The sequence below is a fragment of the Natator depressus genome, chromosome 22, assembly GCF_965152275.1.
Source record: "Natator depressus isolate rNatDep1 chromosome 22, rNatDep2.hap1, whole genome shotgun sequence".
NCBI lineage: Eukaryota > Metazoa > Chordata > Testudines > Cheloniidae > Natator > Natator depressus.
The window spans coordinates 6,891,302-6,913,550 of NC_134255.1; the positions used below are offsets into that span (position 1 = coordinate 6,891,302).

At 44.6% G+C, this 22,249-nt stretch overlaps 1 protein-coding gene across 4 annotated transcripts in view; it reads right to left on the reverse strand.

Moving 5' to 3' along the window:
- The window catches only part of APLP2 (amyloid beta precursor like protein 2), a 70,548-nt gene that overhangs the window by 1,261 nt on the left and 47,038 nt on the right, over positions 1-22,249 (reverse strand). Inside the window, exons 4-17 of one of the 4 annotated variants that reach the window (XM_074936771.1) lie at positions 22,097-22,209; positions 18,879-19,063; positions 17,998-18,200; positions 16,018-16,185; positions 13,802-13,932; positions 13,285-13,359; positions 11,827-11,985; positions 11,288-11,416; positions 8,757-8,856; positions 5,906-6,079; positions 5,231-5,266; positions 2,404-2,486; positions 1,387-1,461; positions 785-940 (exon numbers count right to left, since the gene is read on the reverse strand). In XM_074936771.1, the coding sequence (XP_074792872.1) occupies positions 785-940; positions 1,387-1,461; positions 2,404-2,486; positions 5,231-5,266; positions 5,906-6,079; positions 8,757-8,856; positions 11,288-11,416; positions 11,827-11,985; positions 13,285-13,359; positions 13,802-13,932; positions 16,018-16,185; positions 17,998-18,200; positions 18,879-19,063; positions 22,097-22,209 (1,787 nt within the window). The remainder of the gene's footprint in view (positions 1-784; positions 941-1,386; positions 1,462-2,403; positions 2,487-5,230; positions 5,267-5,905; positions 6,080-8,756; positions 8,857-11,287; positions 11,417-11,826; positions 11,986-13,284; positions 13,360-13,801; positions 13,933-16,017; positions 16,186-17,997; positions 18,201-18,878; positions 19,064-22,096; positions 22,210-22,249) is intronic. The other 3 variants (XM_074936773.1, XM_074936772.1, XM_074936774.1) reach the window with 3 other exon arrangements.

Genomic DNA, 22,249 nt, shown 5'->3' on the forward strand with positions numbered 1-22,249 from the left:
AAAGAGACCAGACAGTTACCAAACTCAATGGAGTCCCCACAGCAATTTGCAGGTCTAACTTCTTCGCAACTATGGTTGTTGGGAAGGTGCTAGAACCTCAGGTGGCAAGATGCAACAAATACCATCAGCCACTGGAGGCAGCTTGTTGTTTATTCCCTGGCAAGTGGTGTGGTAGCTGAAAAATTCAGAAGCTGTCTGGCTCCCAAGGCCTTCTCTTGCCTGCCCTCTGCCCCACATCAGACTGAGCAGTGGATAGAGAAGAATGTTTCTTTAGGATACTTAAACAGCATGGTACAAATATGACCCTCACACTGAATGTCAAACAGATCATGTCTCTTTACATGCTGGGGGAAGACGTAAAGCAGCCCAGCTGCACTAAGTCACCATTACAGCTTGGATAAAAATCAAGTTGCTGCTGCCTCCCAGCTCCATGCACTGTAATAGCTGCTACATTATGTGGAGGGTGAATTACTATCGATCAGACCTGCTTATTCCCTTGCTCAAGATTTAGGCTTGAAAGCTCATTTAATGCCAAATCCCATCTTCAGACAGACACGGATGCCGAACTGAATTCTTTGTGATTAGTGAAGACCACTGTTAAGTGGCAGATCCCAGCATGAGACACTAATGAAAAAATACCTGCATGCTAATACATAAGCCAGAACCCTGTAGGAGCCGAGATGCTTAAATCTGAGGATACTGCACAAAGGGGTGTCAGCATCATAAACTAACTCAATGCTAACAATTACCCTGCTCAGTTAGTACAGCAGAAGCTGTGTCTCACCTCCACAATCCCGTGGCTGATGGTCCCATACTGCCTCTTCCTTAGCATCACCAAACTGATTACTATAACTGTGGCTATGGCAACTGCAATCACCAAGAGACCGATGAGGGCACTGCTGCTCAAACTGAAGTCCTCACGAAGGGAACTATCATTATCCTGCAGAGAAGGGGGGGAGGGGGGGGGAGAAGGAGATACTTAAATGCAACCCTAGGAGGTAGCCACCAATAAGGTCTTAAACCATCTGTGATATGAAGACATGAGCGATTATGCTTGGCACCCTGAATATTTAACATCTCCCTGCCTGGCAAAAAGGGAATCTAACAAATGGTTTCCCACAAAATGCTGACCCATGCTGCTTACGGGTCCCACAAGGCATTTTTAAGCAAGTCAGTGTCATTCTCTTTATTGGTAGCTACATAGAACTGTAGTTCTAGGGAAGAAATCAGAGCAATGCCACTCCCTGCAAGGTGTCAGCAGGGTTCCGCCATTCCCAAAACTTTAGAGACAGCTCAGAGTAAGTGGACACACAAACACCAGACGCTGAAATTGATTTTAGGACTCACTAACTGCTAAGTCCCTTTTTTGGGTGGCCACATACATACCGGCTCATCCACCAGTCCACCGACTCGCTCTGCATTGAAAATCATTTCCTTCACATCAAGGGTTTCATCAATTACCTGAAAACAGTCACGAAGGCATTTTATACAAGGAGCCACGAACAACAGGCACAGGATCTCATGGCTGGAGAAGAGACCTTTCCTGCACAATGCAGCAGAGTGCTTCGGCTGGGTCAACAACCACTCAAGATGCCCACCACCTTCTCACCCTCTCATAAGAAGGGGATAGCCATCAGCCATTTACAGCCACTGTGCCAGCATCACAACATGCAGGAATAATTAACTGAGGCCAAGCTGAGACTATCTCAAGGACCTTGGTTCAACTGCAGACATTGGCTTTGGGCACTTCAGCTGTGTTACATAAATCGATCCTCTTGGCTTTAAAATGAATTTAGAAGTCAAACCCCAGTGTTGATTTTACCCAAGAAGGAGGGCAAGGTGGCTGCAACTAGAATTCAACTCATTCATGCCACTGAAGATAGAACCAATACCAACAGTAAACAGTGTATGCACCGTGTCACTGTCACTGGCTTTCAGTTTCAGTGGGCAGCAAAGCTTGTTAAACCGCTGAAAAACATCGCCAAAACCATCAGCTGCTTAGTAAATGTGGTCTTATTGTCGAGGTGGAGCAGAACAGCACTCAGTACATTTGATGTGGTCTGAAGACAGGCAGCTGCCTAACAAAGGTGGGTTTTCAGCAGGTTTCATTGTCTATCAAAGAGCTCTGCTTTCTATCTAGGGAAGCCATTTCTAAACCAGACACTTCAACAAGTCATTCTACAGCTGGGGGCTCTGGATCTCCCCCTTCCCTTGTCCTCCCACACTTGCAGCACTAAACAGTATTAGGAAATTATGTTAGTCAGAAAACCAACTCCCCTGCACCATATGGATAATGAAAACACTGACATTCCATGAGCAGGAAAAAGGCATGGAAATAAGCCACTAATGTTAATTAGTCTCCAAGTCAGGTTGTGCTTTAGAAAATACAGGCAGAGGGCTTACCACATTCTCATCCACTTTGTTCTTGCTGTTAATCACTTTCTCTTCAGCCCCAATCAGTCCATCCAGATCAGCCATGCCAGAACCTACACCAAAAAGGTTAAGTGTTACATTAGATGTAGGCAGACACCATTCATCAGACCTTAGCAGCAACTAGGAAAGATTGCCTACTCTCCGGAGTGCTGTCACTGCGAGTGAGATTCAGAGCGCAGGCTGCCAATTACTAGCCCCTCTTCATGCTATGCTTCAGGAGGGGGAGCTGGTGCTAAGCTACAGTGAAACGATTTGGGGGTTTCCTGGTTGATGAAGACAAATGCAGTGGGTGTGACTGGAGAGGAGAGGATGCACAAAAAGGTGCTGAGTGTAAATCCACAACTATCCTGCTACAAAAACCCTGTTATGGCAACAAATAAAGGGAGCGGAGGAGAACATTGCTGGATCACCATGACTCCAGGAAGGCAGAACATACCCTCCTCTCCATTAACAGTGCACAGGGAGCACTTTACACAACAGCATGGTCAGCACCATCTCTGTCAAGATCAAGCACATCAGCAAGTGCCTCAGGAACAGGAGTCGCAAGGTCACCCAGCACAGCTCTGTAATGAGCTGTTGTCCCATCACTGGCACAGGCCCAAAAGCAAGCAATCAATCCCAAAGAAAGGTGGCAGAAAATAAGCTAGTCCTTGAATCAGAGTATCACTCATCCATGACTAGGCTGAAATCTAGTGTGGGCTGCAAAGGAGAACATCAACTAACAGGCTGCTCTGCATAAACAGTTTGATCTGGAGCTTTTATAAATAGATCAGAACAGAAAAGGCTGATGCAACACAACTTAGGTCTACAGCTAACAACTTGGGAGATGGCGAGCATCAAATATCAGGGTATGCAAAACAAGTGTCCTTCACAACACCTATGACAAAGCAAAGGGGACAATGGGGCTGCAATCCAAACTCAGCTGAACCTCCAGCTTCAGAGCAAGGCATGTGGGGAAAATATTACATACAGCACTTAATACAGTACTTCTAAATGATTGAACACACCTCTGGGCAGTTGCTGAGCTTGCAGCCTGGCTAATGCATTATATTAGCTGTTGCTGGAGTTGTTGCAAGTTCTCTGATGAGGGGGAGGAAAGGAGAGTTGGCTCCAGGGCAAGCCTTCACCGTGACAGCTTTTATTGCCTGAAAATGCCAAGGAAACGAATGTCTCACTCCAGCTCCGCCAGGAAGGAGCTGCTGGGGTTTTATTGCATCCCCTTCCCCATATGCTTCTTTGGAGACATTCAGTTTCTAGGCACAACCACAGCTGCCTGTCACTTCCCAGGGCTGCATAGGTGGGTCACTTTACTGTGAAAGTGAATGGTTCAGAGTTTCTGGAGATACTAACCGAAAGTGTTTCTAGAGAACCATCTTGTCAAACCTGGCCTGTGGCTGTTTGCCCAGTTCTAAGGAGCCAACATAGCTGTCTCTAAGCTGGGAATTCAGCTGCTGTGACAAGTATTGCCATTTGGTATAGTGCTGTGCACTGTTCAATAGCCCAAGCTTCTTGGAGCTCAGAGATACAGCTGATTAGATTATATACATCCCTGGAAAACAGCAGCTTTTTATGGAATATCCTGAAAGAGGGAGAATGTAGGGCCTGATCCTCTGCCCCTGAAGTCAGTGGGAGCTTTGCTATTTACTTAAATGGGAAAAGATCAGCCTGTTCCTCACTTCTTGAATTCAATGTGAAAGTACAAGGTCCACATTCAGTCAGCTGCCAATTGTTCCAGACCACGAATGGAGCTCATTTCAGTTGCAGTTAAACAAATATTCAAAAGTGAAACGAGTTGCAGGCTATCCAGCCTCTGGACTACAACAGTGACTTGTGTGGTTATTAAACAAACGTTCTCACCTTGGGAAATTTTGGAGCAAATTTAGAATCAAAAGCAGGTTGAAGCAAATGGGATCCCTTCCAGCATGCTACATGAGCACGACTAAATAGCAAGGGTCTTCATACACAAACGTTACTACAAGACTTGCCTTCTCCTCGAGAAGGCACACTCAGACTAGTAGACAAGCCAGGTCTGATTCTACAGTATTTAACAAAGGATTTGACAAATCAAAGCAATTTGTTTACTGTCACTTCTCCACCTCCCAGCCAATCCCCCTTCAGCCAGAGTCCTTTGCTGCATGAATTAAGCAAGAGCTAGCAATGTTGGTACACCTAAAAGCAGAAATAGATGAACACTGAGAACTAGCACAGAACAAAGACATTCTAGATGTTAAAAAGGGAAGATGCAAAGGATACTATAAAGCAGAGTGAATGAATGAATCGTTTGCCTGCATGATACTAGGTCCCACTAGATACATGCCCTGTTGGGTATTGTCTGAGTGCCAGAGCGAAACCTCACCCTCTCTCCAGAGTTGCTCACTCCTGTGTTAGTGCAGTCACCAGGTAGGAGGGACAGACACTACAGTACATGAAACTGTATTTGGATTTACCTTCTGTGCTGTCAAATTTCTTTGAACCAGTGCTAAACATCTCTCAAAATAAGATGGTGAGAACAGCTACACAATTCCCAAGGGGACTGCTGAACCTAAATTGCTTTTGGGGGCAAACTAACTAATTATGCATTCCTCGAATTCCTGTGATAGGCTGGAAAAAGGTCACTGATGCAATCAAACTAACCTGTTTCTTTAGCAAAACAGGGCATGGCTAAGTCAGCCCTGGTCATCTACACAGAGCAGGAAGGTGAAAAGAAGGTGAGATTGAGAAACTAAAAATGAAGCTACCAAACACTGTAAAGGTAGGGGAGTGATGGGAGACACTGAGGGAGCAGCTTAGAACCAACCTTTCTTCATTGGATGGTACAAATCCGGCTGAGGATCTAGCAGGAGGGAAAACAAAAACAAAAATAGCAGAAAAAGGAGATTAAGAGAGAAAGGAAAAAAGGCTTCTGCGTGATTTCTGACTGACCCTGGATAAAGCTTTTATTTTACAGCTTTGTTATAGCTTAGTCTGTTCAGGCATTTTAAAAAATATATTAAAAAGCCACACAAATGCCAGCTGTCAACACCCTTTGATTAAAAAGACTCCCCCACAGCAGTTTTTGGTAACAAAGTTCAATGTTACACTGGAGCATTTTGGTTAGAGAAAATTCCTGAATCAAGGAGCACCAAAAAAAATTAGCATACCCTGCAAAGGGAAATAAATAAAATTCCGGAAATGGCTAACAGCATCAAAAGCAAGGACAAACTAAGATGGCTATTAGGGATTGCAGATTACTAGCTGCACTGGCTCTGTCCCAAACCAGTAGAGCATCTTCTGATGAGATGGACAGCTTAGATTTTGTGTCATACAGGCAGCTTTGACAGTAGTGCTCTCATGGGAAATTCTGCAGCAAATGCTTCAGCCCTGAAAGTCCACAGAGGGATAGGGCACACTGTATTGCATGGGCTTTGATGTCCGTTTAAGCTGAATGTGTTCAGGTTCCCTAAAACAAATGCACACTTTTGGCTCTACGTACCTTCGTTTCCAGGCAAGGCTGGGAAGGTCTTCACCTGGAATGGACGGAAGGGTTTGCCCTCCTGGAGGGGTCTCTCTTCACTTTCCTCAGAGCTGACTCGGACATCTACCTGGGACTCTGAGATGGAAGATGTGAATTGGTCCATGTCAGTACGCTGCTCCTGAAGCAGTTCATCTGTAAGGGTGAACAAGCAGCCAGGGAGAAGAGTAAGAGGAGGAAGAAACTGTTTCCTATACTGCATGCAGTTGCTAGAACTCCTCATTGCTTCAAGAACAACAATTTTTGCTCCTCAGAATGCAGTAGTGCCATCTGGTTGTCTTTTATAGGGACAGGGACACACAGAGACTCTAGTTTGAAGAGGCTGCAACATGAACGTCTGCAGTGGGAAACTAATACTTCGTAGCCTCTCTCAAAGAACATTCAAATCATCATCTTCTGTATGGCCAGGGTTTTAGAAAGGCAATAAACTTACTCCTTGCCCTATAGAAAACTCCTGCTATTTTGGTAATGTGCTGTGTAACAGCAGCATGCAGCTGGTCCTTGAAGCTACAATACATCAGAACTAGGATTATAGCTCAGCCAGCTAATGATTTGTTCTTTAGAGCATGCCAATTTGTGTCCCTTTGTTTCAACACCTTGCATTGTTTAAGGATTAGAATTCTCCTACAATGTCTACCTAGATTCTCATATTGGTACCCATCAGTGTAGTAGCCGAGTGCGTACGGAAGAGTGGTAGACTTCGAATAAAAGGGATCAAATATAGACAGACTGAGTCAGCTGGGGGAGAAAGTGGGGTGCATGATCCTTTAAATGTAGTCGGTGTGGGGCAGTGGGGGAAGCTGGTCTTCCTGTGGGTTGTCAGACTTAAGACCTGTGTTAAGTCTGAAGGAGGATCTCCATCCTGGGCCGTCAATAAAGACGCTGGCTAGAAGAGGTGGTACAATCTGAACCAAGAGACATTTGTGACAAGGAGTGTATGGTGGGGGTGAATGAGACAGTCTGACACTCCAATATAGGGCAGGGATCTGCTTGTACTCACTAATCTCCTTTTTACCCCAGGGCAGGGAAGAAAGGAGGCTTGAGAGTTACTGTGAAATTGTTGTAGCCTTTTATAGCTTCACAGTTTAAAGCCAAAAGGGACCTTTACAACAGCTAGTCTCCTATATAGCACAGGCCAGAGAATTTTTACCATTCAATGCCGGCATCAGCCAAATCATTTGTAGTTGAACTAGAGCCTAGAATCGGAACTGGAAGGGACCTCGAGAGGTCATCTAGTCCAGACCCCTGCACTCTTGGCAGGGCTAAGTATTATCTAGACCATCCCTGACAGGTGTTTGTCCAACCTGCTCTTAAAAATCCCCAGTGATGGAGATTCCACCACCACCTCCCTAGACATTTATTCCAGTGCTTAACCACCCTGACAGGAAGTTTTTCCTAATGCCCAATCTAAACCACCCTTGCTGCCATTTAAGTCCATTGCTTCTTGTCCTAGCCTCAGAGGTTAACAATTTTTCTCTCTCCTCCTTGTAACAACCTTTTACGTACTTGAAAACTTATGTCCCCTCTCAGTCTTCTTCAGACTAAAAACAAACCCAGTTTTTTCAATCTTCCTCATAGGTCATGTCTTCTAGACCTTTAATCATTTTTGTTGCTCTTCTCCGGACTTTCTCCAATTTGTCCACATCTTTCCTGAAATGTGGTGCCCAGCACTGGACACAATACTCCAGTTGAGGCCTAATCAGTGCAGAGTAGGGCAGAAGAATTACTTGTAGTGTCTTGCTTACAATACTCCTGCTAATACATCCCAGAATGAGGTTTGCTTTTTTTTGCAACAGCGTTACACTGTTGATTCATTTAGCTTGTGATCCACTCTGACCCCCAGATCCCCTTTCTGCAGTACTCCTTCCTAGGCGGTCATTTCCCACTTTGTATGTGTGCAACTGATTGTTCCTTCCCAAGTAGAGTACTTCGCATTAGTCCTTATTCAATTTCATCCTATTTACTTCAGACCATTTCTCCAGATCATTTTGAATTTTAATCCTATCCTCCAAAGGACTTGCAACCCCTCCATCTTGGTATCGTCCGCAAACTTTATAAGTGTACTCTCTATGCCATTATCTAAATCATTGATGAAGATATTGAACAGAACAGGACCCAGAACTGATCCCTGCGGGACCCTACTTGTTATGCCCTTCCAGCATGACTGTGAACCACTGATAGCTATTCTCTCTCTGGGAACGATTTTCCAACCAGTTATGCACCCAACCTTATAGTAGCTCTAGATTCTATTTCCGAGTTTGCTTATGAGGAGGTCAAGTGAGACCATATGAAAAGCCTTACTGAAGTCAAGGTATACCACATCTACCGTCCCCCCTTCCCCCCTATGTTCACAAAGCTTTTTACCCTGTCAAAGAAAGCTATGAGGTTGGTTTGACAGGATTTGTTTTTGACAAATCCATGCTGACTGTTACTTATCACCTTATCTTCTAGGAGTTTGCAAATGGATTGCTTAATGATTTGCTCCATTATCTTTCTGGGCACAGAAGGTAAGCTGACTGGTCTGTAATTCCCTGCGTTGTCCTTATTTCCCTTTGTATAGATGGGCACTATATTTACCCTTTTCCAGTCTTCTGGAATGTCTCTCATCTTCCATGACTTTTCAAAGATAATTGCTAATGGCTCAGATATGTCCTCAGTCAGCTACTTGAGTATTCTAGGATGCATTTCATCAGGCCCTGGTGATTTGAATCTCAGACAGTCTCACTTTGCCCTGAGAAATGTGGCCTTGGTAGGGTTTTTTTTTTTTTTGAGCTGTCCTAGTTTATCAGCACCAGCATAGAGAAGTACTAACCGATCTCATCCTGGATTTCTTCAGCCACGTACGGTACCTTGTAGAGCAGAGAGAGGCTTTGATTCATCCTCTCCTCAATCACATGGAGATGTGTCATCACCTGACAACACAAAAGGGCCAGTTTAAGAACCACAGAAGGTAATGCAGCTGTAGTATCATCATCTTACAGAAACAGGACCACAGAGTTTGCCCTAAGATCAGACAGTCCACTGGTACATCATCAAGTCAGATATCCCAACTGTGGCACTGGCTTATATCATGCTCCACAGGAAGGCAGCCTCCACATAAAGCAACAAGCCATTTGCACATTGCAGCAGGGGCCAGGGAGGAATCCTACTTCCTACAGCAATCAGTTTTTGCTCAGAAGCATACAAATTGACGCTTCTGACAGACATTAACTATGGTCAATATTAAATATTGTTTCATGTAACTGCAGACAAGTAGTAAATTGAAAATCCTGCCTCCCTTTGGCAGTGGAGACCTCTAAGTGTGCCAAGGTGTACAGAGCAGGGCCCCTGGTCTAACAGACTGCACGTGAGTGAAGACCCAAAGGATGGCAAGAATGTTTACAAGCCAGACAAAAAGCATGGTTTTGGCAATACAATGCTGAGTCTACACAGAGCTTCTGGGCAGAACAGGGTCTTAGTCACGCTGCTGCTTTACAAGCCACAAAACTACCATGGTTTATACTTTGTTCTAGTGGAATTCTGGGCTCCCCTCATCACCCACATAATAGATCTATCAGTAAGTGTAAGTTCAGAGACAGCACATGTTGCTCAATAAGCCCAATTTTCTAACAAGGACATCTAAATTAGGACACAGGGCATTTTATGCACTTCTCAACCCAATACACCACATGCCTCTATGCAGCAGTTCACTGCCCTCATTTGAAAACTGGGTCACATTGTACATAGCCTCAATTCACCCATTAGGCTCATGTTAAATTTAACATTAACTCCACACTTCACCCACAGAGGGTGCTACATGATCAGGGATCACGTGGACTAGAGAGACCATTAATATGGATGGCCAAATGTTGAAGAAAATTAATGAGTTGAATGGACCTGCTTTTAGTCAGAAGTGACTCTGACCTTTAAAAGCTAGGATGAAAGCAATTTAATTTTACATGTGGCCACCTGTCAATCAAGCAAATCGACTGAGAAGCTTAAAGTGCATTGAAAAGTAAAGCGAATTCAAATTGAACTGTACTACCACATTCCTCACAGGTCAATTTGTTGACACTGAAGCCTTCAGAATGAATTAAGGGCTGTTTAGGTCTTAGCTTAAGCTTACAGTTCACATACCCCACTGTGGGGTTTTGGCAGCACAAGAACAAAGGAGTCGGGGGGGTGTATTTGATATACGGGGCTGTCTCCGACGAGAGTACTGGATATTCTTCATTAGGAGACAGCTCCCAGTCACTGAGCATTGTATTTACTACAGAACCCTGTCTAATGTGTGTAAACCAACAGACAGGGAACAGTTTGACGCAGAAAGTTCTAAAGACAAAAGTTCAGAGTCCATCACCAGCACCTCAAGTCAACCTGAAGTTCGTGAAACCAGATACCCAAAGAACTCCTGCAAATGGAAACAGGATACTTCGATTAACTTCTGAATACTAACAGTAGTGCTGTGCACTGCAGTGAGGGAGATCTAGGGATAAGCCCCTGTCCTAGTCTCACTCCCAAAGCCCACAATTCTCTCTGAAATTTTGCCTTGCATTATTACAGGTAAAGCCTCAGGTTACTATTAGAGACACTAATGAAAGATACTGGTTTCTTTATTTTGTGCCTTTGAGAGCATACTGCGTCATCAGTATCACCATCTCCCCAACGCAGCCTGTTCCCTTTCATTTGTGTGGGCGTTTCACACAGCATCAGGGGAAAGAAGCCTTTTTTAGAAAGAGGAACAGCAGCATGGTCCAGTGGCTAGGGCACAGGACTGGGGCTCACAAGGCCTGGATTCCATTTTCAGTTCTATCGCTGACCTTTGGCAAGTCAGTTTCTCTCTGTGCTTGTTTCCCCCTCCCACACATGTCTCATCTAAGCATGTGTAAGCCTTTTTGAGCAGGGACAGTCTTTTACTATATGCACTTACAGGATCTAGCACAATAGGGTTCTGATCTTGGTTGGGCCTTCAGTGTTACTCTAAGAAATTTTAGAATGTAAAACCACAGAAGTTAACTAAGGGCTTAAGGGCAGATATTGCATCTGAAACTACTTAATGGTTGAACTGGCCAGATATTGTGCATAATGCATGGCTAAACTGTAGACTATTCCAGGGTACTATCTGAACAGTAAGTATTTAACATTCGGGTAGGTGCTAAGGAGAACGTCTTTAGCAACAACCAGCATGCATTCAAAATGGGAAATGAGAGTTCCTCTTCAGTGCACAAAGATGTCAAGCTCCTAAGGTACTCCGCCATTTAGCACGGACGTGGGATAGATTCCGTGAAAGGCTTTTCTAGAGACTGTCTCCATGAACCACTCCTGGAGTAACAATATTCCCTTGACAGAAACATTCTTTTGTACCTGAGATTTCATCTGTGCAGCCTTTTCTGGGTCAACTGCCAGGACATGCTGATAATGGCGGACAGTGTGCAGACGGTCCTTGTTCTCGGCACGGACATAACGCTTCAAGGCTTGGAGGATGCGGTGGGGCTGCAGAATTTAAGAAGAGTTAAAATTCAACTGGTGGCACAAAGAACAGGATCCCATCCAACAATTACACTGAAATATATTTATCTAAAATTGTCTACTCCGTTTTAGTACTGGACAGAACATCTAATCTCCTTTTACAGTACATGTATTGGACACAAACAGCTATGCCTGAAGTATGAAGGTAGAGAGAACTAAGTACAGTTTTCTAGACAATAAGCAGAGCGCTTAATGAGTTTAGATGCTCTGCTGATAGGTCTTTGGTACCAGTTACCATGATTTGGCACAGCTTTCTAAGAGTCTGCTTTCACAGCATGCTAACCCATGCCCCCACAAGGCTCATTCCAGTCTTCCCCACCTCAGCCCATGTGGTCACCGTTCATGCCACTCTCAAATGCTCCAACACAACTCACTCGTGGTGGGTCAGCTTGTAGGGCAGCCAAGTAGTTCTCCAAGGCAATCCGACGGCGGTCATTCAACATAGCTTCCACTCGAGCCAGGTGAGTCTCCACAAGCTGCTGCTTCTCACTGGCTGCCTCTTTCTCTAGAGATTTAACCATTGCCTGGAAGTGCTGGAAAGGAGACAAACAGAACTTGTGTAAGTTTGCTACAGCACTATAGCAACAGAGAGGAATGAACCTAGCAAGAACACCTACTCTTGCTAATCTAATTCCTTAGAGTGTACTGAGATGGTCGCATCCCACACTCCCTGCCCAAGGCATCTAACAGTAAGGAAAGAAGGACACAGAAGACTGATTTTGACTTCAAATGTGCTGTTTAAAATGATAGTCCAATATGCCTTTCAAATGTACTTCACAACAATTTAAACTGTTTGTGGAGAAGGCAGGGAGTCTTGCAGCTAGAGCAACTGGTTTGGACTTAGATGATCCGGATCATATTTCAGCTCTAGTACAGACTTGATTTAAGAATCCACCTATCGCTCATTTGTATAAAATGGGGATAAGACCATCTCCTTCCCTCGCAGGGCTATTAATTTAATTTTATGAAAGGCACTAGATCTAGCATCTGTTCACCTATAGGTACTCAAAGTATTAGAGAGTGAGCTCCCTGGCAGTAGTAAACCATTGTCAACGCTATGCATATTACCACCACGATGGACCAGAGTAGAAACACCATGTTAGGTTTCGGTATGCACCATTAAAAACCAAGAAAAACTGTTCCCCAAACTAGGAATAAAATTGGTAGAGAGAAGATATAGGCTTCAGAGAGGATTTACAAAACCATGTGAACAGACCATACTAGAAAGAGAGGCCTTAGCCTACAGTAAGAGAAAATGTAACAGCTGTCCTTAGCCTAGTGTGAGTTTACAACAGCCAACTGTCAGAAGATTCTATACCCATCACAAACCCTAGGTCTCCACTGAGATTTCATTCCTGCAAAGCAGGAGTTCAGCAGTTTGCAAGGAAGCCATTTATTTTCAGCCTCATGGGTTTTCACTAGATCTGCACAAATAGGAAGCCTGTGTCCACAGAGAACATCAGAGCCAGACTGAACAGGGCTGTGGGTTCATTTGCAAGCTCAGCTGAGCAAAACAAATGCAAGAGGTTTAGAGTTCCCTTTTGGCAGGGCTGCTGACATGCCTGATGGTCCTGCTACTTTCCTGCTAGTACAGGGGGGGAAACTGGTAGTACATAGCACCATTTCCAGTTTTCAGACCAAAAGATGCAATTGAGTCAAGTCTCCCTCTACTAGGTGTTCATCCAAGTAAGGGACAGACTGCTTTTCACTCACAGTGCTTTTGGCTTTGAACACTGACAAGCTATCTAGCTTACTCAGGCGAGGATAGATGTCAAGCACTGAACCTCTGGGAACAGAATCAGCTCCCCCTTTTAAGGTGTCTCAACTCTTACCTGAATGAGAGTTTGCCTCTCTGCCTTAGGAAGATTCTTGGCTTGATATTCTGCTTCCTCCCATTCCTTTTTCACCTAAGCAGGCAGAGAGGAACACAGTTCAGCAAGGCACAGAAACTTATTTCATGTACGTATTTCTGGACTAGCTCGTTTTTACATGCACACATGGTGAGATTAATACCTAGCAATGCTGTACTAGAATCAGAGGCCTAACAAGACAGCTGTATCAGAACACCCATAATCACAGACAGCTGTTTCTAACCAACCCAGGGTCTAATCTTAGCATTTAACCCCAAAAGGGCAGCCAGTTTGTTACTCCTGCTGACTTCTGTCCCAACACCTAGGAGGTATACTAAAAACAAAACAAAACCCGCAAACCACAAAGCTGCATGGTCATGTTACAAAAGCAACACAGAAGGTAATTGTAAAGGGAAGTGTGGCTAGCCACTGATCTGTATAGTAGCAGACAGGCAGCAATCGTGCAGCTCAGATGAACGAGAGGTCGTGAGACACTCACCCGGTCCATGCGGTTGTGGTGTCGCACTTCCAGCTGCTCCTTTGCTTTCTGGAAGCGGGCATGCTCGTTATCATCAGCTGGGGTTTCAAAGTACACATCCACATCATCAGTGGGTACAGGAGGAGGGGGAACTGGAAAGAGAAAGTGAGCGGCTCAGACAATTTCTACAGTCCTGGGTTAACCTATTGTGATAATGGTTGCAAGGGGTGGGGAAGGAGAGGCACCTTCACACCTGCAGAGTTCACCCTCTGTCAAACTGTGTTGAACCACTACCTACCAGGACTTCATTTTGGTATAATTAAATTGCCAATTTGCTGCACGACAACATCAGTAAGTTACAACATTCCGAACACACACAGTAATGCACTGGGGCCACCAGCATCTGTCCAGTCTTCACATTAATTGAGGCAAGTGTTACCCAGCAACAGAGCTACAGTAGGACTGCAGAACACAGAACTCTCTCTTCCTTGCCATGCCAGTTTGTCTCTGCCTGAATAGGACATTTTCTGCATTAGCTGCTCACTGACAAACAGGCTCAACACAGCATCAGCAAACTCCATGATCACAACAGGGAATCCCACACAGAATATTAAAGGAGCAACCCATTCCCATGGAGCAAGGGCTTTTACACCTCAATCCTACTTGCCGTATCAGATGCACCAAGCAGGACTAACAGGCAATGGAATGAGACAAGACAGCAACAGGAGGAGGTTCAACAAGACGACCTCAACTTGTCCAATCAATTGGAAAGCAAGGAAGTCTCCCATCTTCTTGAAGCATTCAAATTTGGCAAGAGGAGCAATTACACGGAGAATCCGGATATGAAGTCAGACACCACAAAACCCTTTCCAAATGGACCATACCAAGCATGGCAGCTACTGCATATTCAGTCACACTCAACCTTCGATATTAGATCTTGCAGGGTGAAATGGGGGTGTGGAGAAGGTGAATGACAGGAATACTGGGTTAGCCCTTATTTTTAAATGGGACCGAATATCTCAAATCAAACTAGCCTGCCTTAAAATACAGGCAGGCAGGACCTCTGCTTAACACCGAATGTGAGACTGCAAACCTCGAACAGCACAGGCCTCATTTCATCCTGCACTTGAGCATCAGCATTGGACAGGTGATTTAGTCCCAGTGTGCACCTGAACGCACAATCTCCCAGTCCAATAGGGAAAATTATTAGGTGAAATGTTGGCAAGACTGTAAAACAGGCATTATTTCTGCACGTAAGTGTCATGGCCAGATACATGTTGTATCCTGGGCCTGCTCATAGCATCTCGAAATGGAGACCTCAATTTCCATTCCCAAATCCCTCTGGGACAGGACAAACTTTTGTACAAAAAAGCTCCTGACAGCCGCAGCTTTTATGTTACCACTTCAGTCAGATCAGCCCAATCTAATGCACTTGCATGAAGCTCATTTTGTAAACAGGATTATGGCTGTATAGACGGACTGCCAAGCCCCAGATAAAACAAAAAGCCTTTCAAAGGGCTTTCACAGCAGCTGAAGTGGAAGTGCTGGAGGAGTTCAACAATAAGATTAATAAGGAGGTTAAAATGTTTTTGGTAGTTTTATCATCTGCCATAAAAGCCAGCAGAAACTGATGCCAACAACCTCAAGCTATCAAATGCAAAGGATTAAATCATGTTTCATATTTCTAGTGGAGCAGAAGGTGGGAACCAGAATTCTGCATTACTTTAGTGAGGATTTTCCAAAGTGCACCAGTAAGAAAAACTTCCTACCAGAAGAATTTTGACTAAGTTCACATTGCCAGAGTGATTGGTTGAACAGATACACGATACTCTGACTGGGGAAGGCAGCTGGGTGAATGAACAAATGGAGTAATTTTATAACAAGAATAGAGATTAAAAACGTTTCCCAGTCCCTGCTACAAATCTAGAAGAGGATAATTGAGCCCTGTGTTCATTAAGTTTGCAGGCCAAGTGTGGGCTTAGGTTGGAGAGCTACTTTGCATGTTGAGAAGCCAGTTTTCCCTAGCTGTAGGAAGGAACTTAAACCTAAAAATCTAGAGAAGCACAGAGACAAGAGGAGATTGCTGCTAAAGGACAGACAGAACTGCTGCAAGCACCAGAACCAACAGGACGGGCTACACATGTATCCTCACTTGACCTAGACAAGGAGGAGGAAACACCAAATGCCAGACAGGACAGTGGCTTGCTGCAAAAGGGCCAGTGGCAGGCAGGACTTACTCATCTTTTTACACACAGCCATACAATATTCCTCTGACTCAAAATTGTTCCTGTTGCCTCCGCAGCCTCCATATATAAAGCGAATGCATTTTCTCTTGTATAGGTCGAAGTACCAACGAGGCATCACAGCCCGGCAGGGACCTGTCATCGCCTCCTGGGAGCAGACAGCTGTGTGGAGACGGGTTAGAACATCAGCTAGTGAGGAGTACAGGCTTTGCTAAGCGATTTACAAGTCACTGCTGGCTTGAGGTGAGAAATTCTGCTGTGGCACTGCTCCTTGCCTCACTCTACAACATGCTCTTTAGGGGCACTTTTGAAAGTGCCCCTCACAGCAGGCTACCAGAGCAGTGCTGCAACTGCTTTAGAGCGCGAGCAATGCACAGTCTGGGACACTGGAGCAGCTGGCCCAACATGGAGCCTTCATCTGCAAGAGCTACTCTCTTTCAACCAAATAGGTGGAGCCGAGCACTGAATTGGGATACAGATAGATTTCAGAGGTTGTGGGGCTACACCCCATGTGCCCTAAGGACAGAGCTGCCACTGTTTAAAATGCTTAAGATATGATGGAAAGAAAGCCTTTCAGTGCTGCGTGAGGTATTTGACAAGGAAGACATATTCCATTGCAGTTTATTTGGATGGAAGCTTGAATTCAGAGCTGCACAGGTATAAAAACAAGTGGAAAATGCAGGCTACACACATGGAACATGTCACTGGAGGATAGCAGCAGCTGGATTTTAGAGTTTTAAAAAGCCTGGAGACTAAAGCAGGAGAATTCAAGACAACGATTACAGCTACAGCATTTTATACAGAAAACGGACATCTCTGCAGTAAGCAGTCAGCACAAGTGGCTCTGCTTAGCTGCAGGATTGCAGATCTGCTGTATAGGTGAGGAACAATTTAACCATTCTGAAGGGGACTGACTACCATTACAGCAGGCACCCTTGTTTCTTAGAAGCACTGTAGAGGGCAATACATTGGGCATCCCTGGAACAGACACCTTTCAGAAGCTAGCCAGCTACACAGCTCACCCTGTTCCAAGCCTATTTTAACATCAGCAGATCTCTGATAATCCCACATATACAATCAGAGTACTGTTTCAGTGAAATTATCTGCAGCACACTGGCACGTTACCAGCAAGAGTTTTACCCACAAGACACGAACCGGTAGCAGGGACTCAGTCATCAGTAGTTAATTGAATTTCACTCTTGCCCCCTCCCTCTGCAGATAGACACTCAAAATATAAGAATTTACAGCATGGAATCAACAGTTGGCAGATGCTCTGCTGCAATAGCACCTGCTCCTGACAAGAGCTACAGCAAATATTTAGATAAAAAGAGGTGTGCTTGGTTGGATTGGGTTCAGTTTCTCAAGGAAGAGAAGGATTTCATGCAGCGGCTAGATTGCTTAAACTAGAGCAGGAAAGGAAGCATCTACTGGAAACATCTTGTTTAAGGTAAAGGGGCCAGATTCTGAGCTGGTGTAAATCAGTGTAGCTCCATTATACTTGAAGTTTACACCAAGTGAGACCCTGGCCCAACAGTCTGAGTTTTCTGGAATCCATGTTAGAGAAAAGACAAATCAAAGTGGGCTACTCAAACCTAGGGAGATATTCCCATCAGCCGAGTGCCCCAAGCTGGTATATAGCCTCTCCTAAAATTAGGCTATGCAAGTACTGTTTCCTGACTCAACACTGCACCTGGGTGGAGGTACTTGTTTATGTGCCAGCCACTGGGCTTTCTGCCAACAAGACTACTAACAACTGGCAACGTATGTGCCATGCTCTAGAGAGTTAGTGTCACCTTCAACATATGAAACATAAGCATCAGCTTTTCTTTGATCATAGATTTGGCAATTAAGGCCTCTGCAGTGGAATCTGTTGGATGGATCGAAAGCACTATCACCGATGCAGTGGTTACAAGATCAACTGGACAGCCAGCCTGAGGGAGCCAGGAGTCATGTACACTGTGGAGTATGACTTACCTTTCATATCACTGATTATTTCCTTTTCAGACAGAGACCTGTCATTGCTGGACTCAGTAGGGGTCTCTTCATTGTAATCATCTACTTTATAGTTATCGTAATAGTAATCCCGATCTTCCACCACTTCCTCATCCTCTTCCTCCTCATCCTCTTCCACAGCTGTTCCTGTGAAGTCTTCCACATCTGGCTCCGTCGGGAACTCACTAGAGGGATACAATTAAAAGGGAAAGTTTATGCTAATCACTTTGCAGCCAGCCTTTGATGTATAAGAATACGGATTCTCTTTTCATCTTAGAAGCACAAGAGACAGGAGTATTAACATACTGACTGGTGATCACCCAATCAGCAGCAGCTACAGGAGTTCTCTCATTACAGCTACACTGAGTAGAGCCATAGCTTCTTTAAGCCTCTAGCTCAAAGGGGTTTTAAAAAAAACACGTTACCCCCAATTACCCTCACTTACCTAAACTAAAGGCTACAGCATTTGGAGCCAAGCATCTGGTAGAGCAGCCAGCCATTTTTGAGTGGCTACGGATGGAGGCGCTCCACTCATTTCAGAGAAGTGCTGTGAATTTGTTTTTCTGCCTGTGCACTGCAAGACCTCTCCACTTCCATCATACTTCTCTTCCTCTGAATCCAGGAGCAGAACAAGTATTCTTTGCCATCTCCACCCATGAGGGAATCGCCACTGGTAATAACGAGGCAGTGGCCTCATCATTACTTGCATTACTGTAGCACCTAGTGGCCCTAGTCACAGACCGGAACCCATTGTGCTAGGCACTGTACAAACAGAAAAAAGGTTTGTCCCTGCCCCAAGGGACTTACAATCTACGTAAGAAAAGACATTAACCCAGACTCTATGAAGTGATCAGAAGCTCTACCTTTTATAAAGGTCGTAGTCATCTTCATCTTCATCCTCATCTTCGTCCTCTTCCTCTTTGGAAAGAGCTTCATCCACAATTTTTGTCTGAGGGCAGCATACATACTCTGTGCCATGGAACTGGTCCACCCCACAGGGAAGCAGCATGCCATAACTGTGCAGGATCATCCCCTCTGTCAAACAAGCCTGAGAGGGAAGCCGGGGTGAAGTTAAAAAGTCGTATCTTAAAGCAGCACATTAATTGCTCCCCCCTCATGCTGCAGGTTTAAATAGCCTTTGCCACTCAGGCAGCGCCAGTGGTAATTCCAATGGCGTAAGCTGTATTGCAGACAGGCCACGGGCATTTTTATTTTTTTTGCATCTAATATTCCTTGCTGTTGATAATCCAAAGCACTTATAATAATTGGGCCTACAAATTTACCCTAATTGTGAGCTCGGTTGTGGAAACAGTGAGTACAAATATTTATGAAGTGTTCTAATCAATCACTTAAACGCTGATGGGGAAAAGGTGCAAAGGAGGACAAAGACCTACATAAAGGCTTCCTGATACAATTCAAGGACTGTTTATCAGGCATGATCTTAACAAGAGAAGTGTGGGACCAGAAATCAGTGAATCAAAATTCAGTATGTTGGAAGTTAGGCAGCATTGTTGGACAATACAATGAAGGGATAGGTTACTAAGCCCTTTTGGGGTCCTCAGAAAGACGGGGGGGGAGGGAGAGGGGGGAAGAACGCTGGCTACCACAACACTGCTGACTGGAGAAAAGGAAGGAGCAAGCTTCACCATCATGGCTGCCACCCCCAGTGTCTCCTGGGACCCCAGGATCCAGCATGACACCTTTGTACCTTCATCATTCTGAGCCATAGAGATGTCCCAACTAGACCAGGCCAGGAAGAGACCTCACCGCCACCACCTCCACAATCCCAAATACCATCTGGGAAGTCAGACACTGTTCCCCCCTTGGCTCAACCTTATGACCTTTTCCTTCCCCACTTCATTTCTTCGCTTTCCTCTCTCCCTAATTTTGTTTTCTGTCTAATAAGAGCCTGGTTTAGCTGGCCAATACTGTATATTACTGCTCTAAGTCTGACCAGAGATGTAACTAAAAGCAGTTCCCTGAGCAGCCTGATGCTGGTACAAATTTGCCAGGTCTCAGAGTGGCTAATAAGACCAGCCAATGCCTGTTTATTTCTGACAATAAGGTGTTCAATTATAGGTAAATAACCAGGCTCTACGGTAAACGAGACAGACTCGCTGTTGTGGCTTTTTTGTTTCGCAGAGTCCAGGTCAACTAACTCAGGCTTGCGCTATGGGCTAGAAACAGCAGAGCAAATGTTCCCACTTGGACTGGAGCCCAGGCTCAGACCCACCTCTCACTGGGTTTCAGAGCCCAGGCTCCAGCTTAAGCAGGGACATCTACACTATTTTTAGCCCCATGGTGCAAGCTCAAGTCAGTTGACCTGGGCCCTGAGACTTGCTGCCGTGTTTGTTTTTGTACTTTAGATGTACCCTTAGTGGCAAAGAACAGAAAGTTTCATGTCAGGAAGGCAACACTTCAGAGCTAGAGCTGGGTTTTCCCCTCCTTTTTTGCTGACCATTTCATTACTCATTCTAAAGAGAAGTTAAAGGCATAAAAATTGACTACCGTACATACACGTTCATAAGCCAAATATTTTTGGTAAAAAAGTGATGCATCAAAGAGCAGGGGTCGGCTTATAAATGGGTCTACACCAAAATTTGATGATTTTAAACTATGAAATCATTGAATTGAATACCTAACACACTGTCGTTTTGTTTACCTGGAGCATCTGCAGGCATGTAGCCACTCACTTTCCGCAGCTCCCATTGGCTGGGAATGGCAAACAACAACAGCCACTGGGAGCTGAGGGGCCATGCCTGCAAACACTCCAGGTAAACAAAATGTCCCGACCTGCCAGCAGCTTACCCGACAGGCCAGGAGCAGAAGTTTGCCAACTCCTGAAATATAGGGTCAGCTTATGAAAGGGTCATACAGTTTTTACTATTTTTACCTATCCATCTGGGGGAGTTGGCTTATAAATGAACAGGCTAATGAACGACTATATACGGTAATTTATTTTAACATGCTCTGGCTGGAAATTGGACAATTCAGTACAAAGCCAAATATGAACAGCACGCAGATGCTTTACTTGCACGTTTATTTGAAACTGCGTATGTATATGGTTTTATGGCCTGACCAATGAGTGAAATAACGAAAGCTTTATTGTGTACATTGGAGCTCTTTTGTATTTCCCTTTGCTTTCCAGAGTATAGAAAAAAAGAACGACCCAAGCTTGTAAACTGGATGATGCTGTCAACTCCATGTTGAAGGCAAATGATTGAACTCGCTGGAAACAACCACTTAGGAGTTGGCACGATGGCCCTCAATTAATAGGTGGTCTACTGGTACAGATTTCTTAAAATAGCTTTGCTTCCTGAAAGCTTTGAAAAAAAGGGAATAATCTTTACTGCTCCAAAGCTGATACATTTCAATCTTCACTAAAACCAAGTGGTTTAGTCTCATACAAGTACATGCTCTGTATTGTAAATCTAGATATTTCCATCCAATCACCACCAGCTGAGTGTGCACGGAATTTACATAATTCTTGCCAAATCAAATCAGCCAAAGAGAAAGACGGGGCTCTACTCATTCTGGGAAAGTGGGACATGCCTGTAAAATGGAGACTCATACAGGAGCTAGTCTGTCTCTCACTACTCCAAAATGGGCACTCAATTTCATGCTCCAACCACCATAATGTAAAATCTGACCTTCCATTTAAGGAAATGGAGTGCTACATCTATGAAATAATGTCTCACCATCACTCTGATCCTCATCCCTGGGAGAAAGGATAGTTCAGTAGTTAGGGTGCTAAACTGGGAGACCAGAGTTCAATTCCCAGCTGTCAGTCACAGACTAGGATTGTGAACTTGGGCAAGTGACTTAGGGTAAAAACCTTCAAGTGACTTGACATGTAGGAGCCTACGTCTCATTGAAAGCCAAGGAGACTTAAGAGTCTTGAGTTGTGAAATATTTAACGGAGTGCCTACGTTCCAGATCCATAAAGTGAGGATAACAGCACTTTCCTACTTCACAGGAGCTGCTGTGAGGAGAACACCGATTGTTCAGATGTAACAATAAAGGAGACCCTATAAGTACATCTTACATCTGGATCCAATGACAGTCATGTTAATCCCATTACCTCTTTGGCCACAGTGTGCCAGTGCTGATGACTTTCACACACATCCATCCGTTCCTTGTGGAAGAATCTGCACTTCTCTGGAACCAGCAGGACATCACTTACAAATTCACCCACTGGAAAACAAGAGGTTTCTATCAAACAGTTCTTGTTCCG